Below are 7,322 nucleotides of genomic sequence, written 5' to 3'. Positions count from 1 at the left end.
GAGGCGGGGCCGACTCCGCGGCGGAAGCGCGGCGAGATCCGACCAAGCGGGCGCTGAGCTGCCGCCGCCATGATCATACCCGTGCGCTGCTTCACCTGCGGCAAGATCGTCGGCAACAAGTGGGAGGCCTACCTGGGGCTGCTGCAGGCCGAGTACACCGAGGGGTGAGGCGCCGGGCGAGGGCGTGGGGAACGGCGGGTCTGCGGGACTGAAGGGCGGGGTGGGGCTCTGGGGTCGAGGGCTCCCGATCTGTGGGGCGTGCGGGCAGGGGCGGAGGACGGGGTCAGGGGCCCCTGCCTGCGGGTGGGCTACTGCTAGGCGCGGGGGCGAAGGAACGGCGGGACGGAGTCCCGGGGTCCCCGTCCCCGGGTCCTGGGGGCGGGGGGGGGCACTCATGTCAGAATACAAGTGACCCTGCAGGGGCTTTCACCCCTTGGCTGTCTTCCAGCCCTGCTCTACTGATGTTGCCACCTCTCCCACCCCCGCCTCGCAGTTCGGGGAGAGGAGGGGAGTTGGGTATCAAGCCGCCCGTGTCTTGGGGACTTAATAGGCATCCTCTGGCAAGTCATGGCACCTAAGCCCTCAGCTTCCTCCCCGTCCAGCTGCTCTCTCTCCTCTCTCTGCCTTTAGAACCACTCTCATGTCATTTGTCTCTTGGGGCTATAGAACAAGCTTCCTGGCCACAAAGCCATGAGTATCAGGCTGTTGAGGGGCGGTCGAATGTTTTGGATGAATGGGAAGGCCAGCGATGGTCAGAGTGCTCGTCCCAGGTATTAATGAGTCTGCTTGAATGGCCGGAGTGTGAGTGAATGACTGGTAGCCTGCACAGGACCCCTCGCTAGGACACTACCAGTCGGGGCCTCCCAACCTGGCTTGTTCTGTCCAGCTTCCAGCTCTGCACACTGGAGTAGTGGGACAGTGTTCTGGAAGCCTTCAGGGCCACTGGGGCTCTGTCCGTGGCGAAAGTGTCAGCTCTCACTGGCTTGAGGAAGGGGGGGGGGGTCCTACAGAGATGTCCCCCTCCCTGGCTGGTGGAGGGAGCTGGAACGATCCCACAACAGCTCCAGCCTCAGCAGGGCCCTCCCTGTGCCCAGAACTGCCTGGATGGACAGAGCACAGCCTGCTTTCCTTGCCCACAGGGATGCTCTGGACGCACTTGGCCTGAAGCGCTACTGCTGCCGTCGCATGCTGCTGGCCCACGTGGACCTGATCGAGAAGCTGCTCAATTATGCACCTCTGGAGAAGTGAGGGTGCTGGGGCCCGCCCGCCGGGCTCCCCCGGGGCCGCCGGTGTCTTGCCTGGAGTTCCTGCCCGTGACTTGTAGGCAGCATGGAGCGCGTCCTGGCGCCGCCCGCGGGCGTGTGTCTTCCGCTCCGGGAGGAACCATCCAGTAAAGGTCTTTGCAGAACCACAGGCAGGTCCTAACAGCTGGCCTGGTTTTGTGACCCCTGCCCCTGGTTTCTGGGTCCTGTCTCGTGCCTGAAGCTGCGCAGGGGTGGACGTGGCCCTCCCAGCGGGGAGGAAGAGTCATTCAAATGTCAGCCATTCAGCCTGGGGCTGGGGGGATTTCCTGGAGTGTGGGCTCTCACAGCCCAATGAAGGCACACAGCCAAGAACGCTTGGGGGTCAGGGGACACTGGCATCGCCAACCCCATGTTCTCGGTGCTCCTTAGGCCTAGCACAGAGATTCCCCAAAACCTCCCTGGGATCTAAACAACCAGATTTTCTGGGCCCTGAATAGAGTGCCTACTGTGTCTCGATTGTCCATCTGGAGGGTCTCGTTGCCAGAAGCTTCTAGGCTCCAGCCAAGCCCAGCAAGTTCCTTCCCTTGACCATGTTCCTGCAGGGGGCGGGGTTGAGGGGAGTGCCCAGCCTCCACTGCCACCCCTGCGACCCTCACAGCAGGTAGAGGGTGGACCCAGGAGGCTCTGCTGGGTATCAGAGCTGGCCAAGCTCCCAGAGCCCTGGGCATTAGCATTTAATCCTGTGTCCCCCACTGAACAGCTAGCTCCCAGGGGCTTTCATCCGGGTCCAGCTCAGGCTGAGGCTCAGAGCCTGCAGCTGTCACCTGGATGGGAGTCGGTGACACTGGTGCCCTCCCGCAGACAGAAGGCAGGAGCTTATGATTAGGAGAGGTGGAGGCGGCTTTCTCTGGCACCCTCCTCAGGGCCAGCCCTGCTGCCCAGATGCCTGACACAGGGTCCTCTGCGGACCCGTGAGCAAGCCTGTGGTGGGAAGGGAGCGCCTGCCCAGGGCAGACAGCCTGAGCCCGGGCTCCTGATGCCAGGGCCCATCCTGCCAGAGCTCAGGCCTCTTGAGTCTCGGTCCTGCGCCCACACCCCCTTTCCTAATCCGTACACAAGCCAGGAGGGTGTTGGGACACCAGAGTTCGAGGCCTCCGTGGCCGCTGTGAGGCTCCGGCCACACCACTGTTCTTCCCAGGACGGACAAGGCTCTTCTGTTCGCATCCTGGCCCGTCAGTCCTTGGCCCCAGGATGTGCCCTCCTGGCCCCTTGTTGTGGGACTGGGTGGGTGGTTCTGTCCCCCTTGCTGGGGAGAAGGCCCTGAGGACCAGAACCGCGTCTGTCGCTAACAGAGCGAGCCAGCTCGTTCCACAAACGTTTATTGAGCGCCTGTCACGTGGCAGGAGCGGTTCTGGGCATTTGTGATACAGCAGCGAGTGAAACCACAACCCCCGCTTCTCCAAGGGGAGGTAGCCGTGAACTTGTGGCCTTTCAGTGGGGAGAGTGGTGGGGAATCCAAGCTGGGGCTCAGGGGCAGCAGAGGCCTGACTGGGGAGGGCAGGGGCACAGGACGGCGGGACAGACCCCTACTGTTTGCCTTTCCAGGGTGGGGTGGGGGGACCTGTGGCAGGTGCATCTGGGACTCCTCGCCCGCAGCTGTCCCCACCCAGGAATGCCCTGACCACCACGTGGAGGTGTGTCCAGGGGTCTGGGAGCACCCTGGGGGGGCCAGCCCCTTTCTGCCCAGTTCACCTCCAACCAGCCCCTCTGGCCGAGACGCCCCAGGGCCCCACCCCACAGGAGGAGCAGAGAGGGACGTAGGGTCAGAACCCAGTCTCTTCCTGCCCCCCCCGCGCCCCCCCCCCACCGCAGGGCCCCCACCTCAGTCTGCTGGCCGGAAAGAAAGGCACTTGAAGCTCCCTCTGAGGGTGGGCGTCCCCAGAGGTCAGGGTGGCGGCATGGGGGTGCGCACATGAGGACACCACCTCCCTGGCAGAGTTGGGGGGGGCGGTCTGGAGCAGCGTCCTGTCCTGGGACTCTGGCCTGGGGGCCGTCAGTAGTGGTATCAGCTCAGTAGTGAGGCGGCAAAGCGGTGGCTCTCGGGGCGGTGCCCGGGGCTCAGTAGTGCTCCAGCTTCAGGCTCTTGTACAGGCAGCAGGTGAAGACCATGCCGAAGAGCTGCGGCACAGAGTCGGGGTGAGTGGGGCGCCGCACCGCCCACGTCCCCTGTGCCCGCGGAGCCTGCCCGCCCCCCGCCAAACCTGCACGCAGGCGATGCCGATGCCCACTGCCCCGATGACTCTCAGGTGCTCCTGGATGAAGGTCTCCAGCTTGGTGATGCAGCCGCCCTGGCGGGGGAGGGGTCAGGGTGCCCAAGGTGGGTGGGTGCAGGCCCCCCAGGGTGGGGCCCCAGCTCAGCAGCCCTTCATCAGGGAGCCCAGGCGCCTACCTCCACCTTGTAGATGTTGGAGGCGTGGTCCCGCCGCCCACAGCCGGTCACCACCGTCTTGCAGCAGCTGTCGGGAACCACTCGGCCACCCGCCTGGCCTGAGCGGACCCACTCGCTGTCCCTCCAGTCGTGGGAGTTGTTGCTGCCACAGCAGCGGAACTGCAGTGGGAACGCGGCCTCGGCTGAGCCCCCAGGGCAGGGACTCCCCCGGAGGCTGGGGAGGCCCGCAGCGGTGCGCACACCCCCCACCTTGCCACCCACACACCTCCTGTTGCAGCTTGTCCACGGCACTGGTCACACCCTCGTGTCCTGGCTGGTGGTACCGCTTGGTCATGGTGTCCTTCAGGTGCTCCTTGAGCTCTGTGTTCAGCTGAGGGTGAGGTGACAGCTTCAGCGGGACAATCCAAGCCCCTCCATGCTGGGGCACACGGAGGCAGGGAAAGACTGGGGAGAGATGGGGAGGGGGTCTCCAAGCAGGGCTAGGGCCAGATGCTGGCTGGGGAGGGGGTGGGCTGGGCTGGGAGAGTCACCCAGGTGGTCTTGGATGGGGTTGACGGCAGGGAAGTAGCTCCAGGTCCCGTGGACACCTGGCTCCCCACATGAGCCCGCACCTGGGCACCTTGGGATGCTGCAGGCAAGTTGTCCACCCCTGCCGTGCCCCTCGGCACTGTGAGCCAGCCCCCACCCCAGGGCCTCTCAGAACCGTGGTGGGCTCTGGAGCATGGGGTGGAGGCAGGGCGTGCCCCTTCCAGCGTGTGCACATCTGTGTCCCCGCGTGTACACGTGTGTCCCTGCATCTGCGTGTCCCCATGCAGCCTGGCTAGGCCCCTCACCTGCTGGTAGTAGATGTAGGCCAGGATCCCAGCGATGATCTCCAGCAGAAAGATGAGGAGGAGCAGGATGAAATACTGGGGGTGAGTGGGGCCGGTTAGGTGGGGTGGGCACAGACACCCCTGTCCTGTGAGGACTCCTAATATCCAGGCATGACAGAGCAGAGCCCCTAACCTCAGACCCCAGTGCCCAAGGAGGGCTCCTGGCAGCAGGTGGGTGCTGGCACCCCTGACATTTCCCCTCAGCTGGTCCAGCAGGAGTGCAGGGGTACCCCCCGCCCCGGCATGGGTGAGCACAGCAGACGTTATGCCCACAGTGTCACACTAGAGGCCCACCATTCCCATTCTCACTAGGGCCCCAGAACCCACCCCCCCAGCAGCCTGGTGGGGAGCCCCTGCTCAGGTCTGCCCCACCCCCACCCGGCACCCCAGTGCTGGCCGTGCCCTGCTAACCAGGCGCAGCAGGTTCCGCCGTTCCTTGAAGGTGGCGCAGCAGCCCAGGACACCGGTCACCATGACGACAACGCCAGCCACCACCAGGATGTAGGCTGTGGCCAGGTAGGTACCTGAGGCCAGCAAGCTGATGTAGTCACTCTTGAGGGCCACCGTCCAGATGCCCACCGCCATGACAGCCAGACCAGCCAGCTGTGGGCAGTGCACACAGGTCACCACATCCGGTGCCAGGCCTGACAGACGGGGCTGAGCCCCCAGGCCAGGGATCCCCTGAAGGACCGGGAACGGGAGGGAGGAGATGGCTGGCAAGGGAGGCCAGCGGGAAGGGGCGCCCACTCCTCACCCAGAAGCAGCAGTTGAAGATGAAGAGCAGGTACTTCAGGCACACGGTGCCGCATGTCGTCTTCTCGTTGAACTCCCCCATCCTGGGGCTGAGAGGTGGGGCGGGGGGGGCGGGTCATTAGGAAGGGACACCGATGCCCAGGCCAGCCCCTGGCTGAAGCAAAGCCCACCACTGGCCCTGAATGAAGGTCCTGGGAAAGTATCCCTGAGAAACAGGACGGTTCCTGGGGGAGAGGTGCGGGACCCCCACCCCACGCCACCCCCACTGCAGCCAGGGTGGATGTCCAGTGCCCGCAGCCAAGCGGAAGGCCAGGCCCTGGATGGCCGAAGGGCCTGGCTCCCCTGACCAGAGCCCAGGGCACCAGGGGGGCCACGAAGGATTCCAGCCATCACCAGCTGACTCACCGCTGCTGGCAGCCAGGGTCAGAAGCCCCGGCAACCACCTCAGGATGAGCTCACGCCGGCCCCACCCGCCTCCCCACACACACCGCATTCCCGCATTCCCGGGGCTCCACATCACAGGCCGGGGACCCTACCGGCTGCTGGGGGGGAGGAGGACGCTCAGAGACAGCCGGATCTGCCCCTTCCCAGCCACGTGGGCTCAGAGAAGCCCCTCAGGTGTCTGTTAAAAGTGAGGCCTGCCTTGCTCCCACAGGGTGGCAATAGAGGGTTCTGGGCATGCAGAGCCAACAGAAACACATCCCCCAGATGTGGGGCGCTCCTTCTGCCTGTCCTCACTACCGGAAAGGGTCCCACCAACCCCAGCAAGATGTGAAGCTCCAGGCTGTGCTCCCGGCGGCACCTCCCTGCTCTCCTGTGGGGTGCCCACACTGGGGCGGGGGCAGAGGGCCCGGAGGCACAGATGGCAGCTGAAAGCCCCAGGCTATGCTTCTGGCAGGACCGCACCGCCCAGAGCTGAACTTTTACCCGCCCCACCCTGCACTCACCTGGCTGACTGGTGGGGACGGCCCCTCTGTGAGACAGGTGGACGGAAGTTCCCGAGGAGGCTCCTCTAGGAAGGCAGGGACAGGTCACAGGTCTGGTCCACGCTGGAGAGGAAAGCGCCTGTCACCCGTCCCACCGCCGCCCCTGGCAGTGGATCCGGCGGGCTGGACTTCCAGGACAGGCAGGGAGGGGAGAGGCCAGGCCGGGTATTTTGGTCTGCGCTCGGGCGGGGCAGGGCGGAAAACATTTCTGATGGTGTGGTCCTGGGAGGGACCACCAGCCTTCTCCAAGCACCTCACCCTGGGCCTGCCGGACCCGCCTGCTGTCCCTTACCCCACCAAGCAGCGGTACCTGCATCCCAGGAAGGAAATAAAAAAGACGCAGACCCCTTCGGCGGAGTTGGGCTTAGGGGAGCCCCACGTGCCCGCAGGCTGCCCCTTGAAGGAGGCTGGTTCCAGACACAGGTCCGGCCCCCACGCGCGGCGGCGGGCGGAGGCGGCCCCTCTTTCCGGGAGTGCCTGGCGGATGTGAGCCCCCTGGGAAAGCGCCGGCCAGAAATAGTTCCTGCGGCCGGGGACGGAGCCGTTCTGCCCTGGCCCTGCAACTCAGCCAGGCCCTCGGCGGCCTCCGCCCCAAGCAGGGGAGCCCCGCGCTCGGCGCCAGCCAGGCCCGGGGAAGAGTCCCGCCCCGGCGGGTCCGCGGCGCGCCCACCTGCACCCAGGCGGAGGGAAGGGCGCCGGTATCCAGAGACAACGATTAGGGTGCTCAGATGGGGTCGAAGGGGCCGCCAGGCCTGTGCGAAGACCCAGGAGGCGCCCCGCCCCGGGCCTCCCTCCGCCCGCCCGGCTCCCAGGCGTCCGTGCCCCTCTGGAAAGGGCCGGGAGGGGACTGGTGTCGGCCTGCGCACCGGGCCTCTCTGGCCTCCGGCGGCTCGCAGCCGGGGCTCGGGGGACGGGCCACGCAAGGTCCCGGGACGCTCGGGCCCGCCCGGCCAGGTGGCGCACTCACCGGCCACACGTCGGAGTCCGGCCCGGAGGCGGCGGGGACGGGGGCGGGGGC

General features: G+C 66.1%; 2 protein-coding genes across 5 annotated transcripts; one reads left to right on the top strand and one right to left on the bottom strand.

Annotated features, from left to right (window-relative positions):
* Positions 1-6: 6 nt before the first annotated feature.
* POLR2L (RNA polymerase II subunit L) lies at positions 7-1,425 on the top strand. Its single transcript, XM_029957180.1, has 2 exons — positions 7-164; positions 1,140-1,425. The coding sequence occupies exons 1-2, from the start codon at positions 70-72 to the stop codon at positions 1,246-1,248; spliced, it is 204 nt and encodes a 67-aa protein (XP_029813040.1). The 5' UTR covers positions 7-69; the 3' UTR covers positions 1,249-1,425.
* A 1,181-nt stretch (positions 1,426-2,606) lies between these two features.
* CD151 (CD151 molecule (Raph blood group)) lies at positions 2,607-7,322 on the bottom strand. 4 transcript variants are annotated; one of them, XM_029956630.1, is made up of 9 exons: positions 7,272-7,322; positions 6,266-6,367; positions 5,320-5,407; positions 4,977-5,168; positions 4,527-4,601; positions 3,959-4,063; positions 3,694-3,852; positions 3,506-3,592; positions 2,607-3,422 (listed from the first exon to the last, which is right to left on the bottom strand). In XM_029956630.1, the coding sequence occupies exons 3-9, from the start codon at positions 5,398-5,400 to the stop codon at positions 3,363-3,365; spliced, it is 759 nt and encodes a 252-aa protein (XP_029812490.1). In that variant the 5' UTR covers positions 5,401-5,407; positions 6,266-6,367; positions 7,272-7,322; the 3' UTR covers positions 2,607-3,362. The 4 variants fall into 4 exon arrangements, with proteins under 4 accessions (XP_029812490.1, XP_029812493.1, XP_029812492.1 ...); XM_029956633.1 differs by having other exon boundaries at positions 6,266-6,330; positions 7,272-7,307; XM_029956632.1 differs by lacking the exon at positions 7,272-7,322 and adding an exon at positions 6,975-7,136.

Source organism: Suricata suricatta, chromosome 11 (genome assembly GCF_006229205.1).
Source record: "Suricata suricatta isolate VVHF042 chromosome 11, meerkat_22Aug2017_6uvM2_HiC, whole genome shotgun sequence".
Lineage (NCBI taxonomy): Eukaryota > Metazoa > Chordata > Mammalia > Carnivora > Herpestidae > Suricata > Suricata suricatta.
This window is presented reverse-complemented; position numbering and strand designations above follow the sequence as displayed.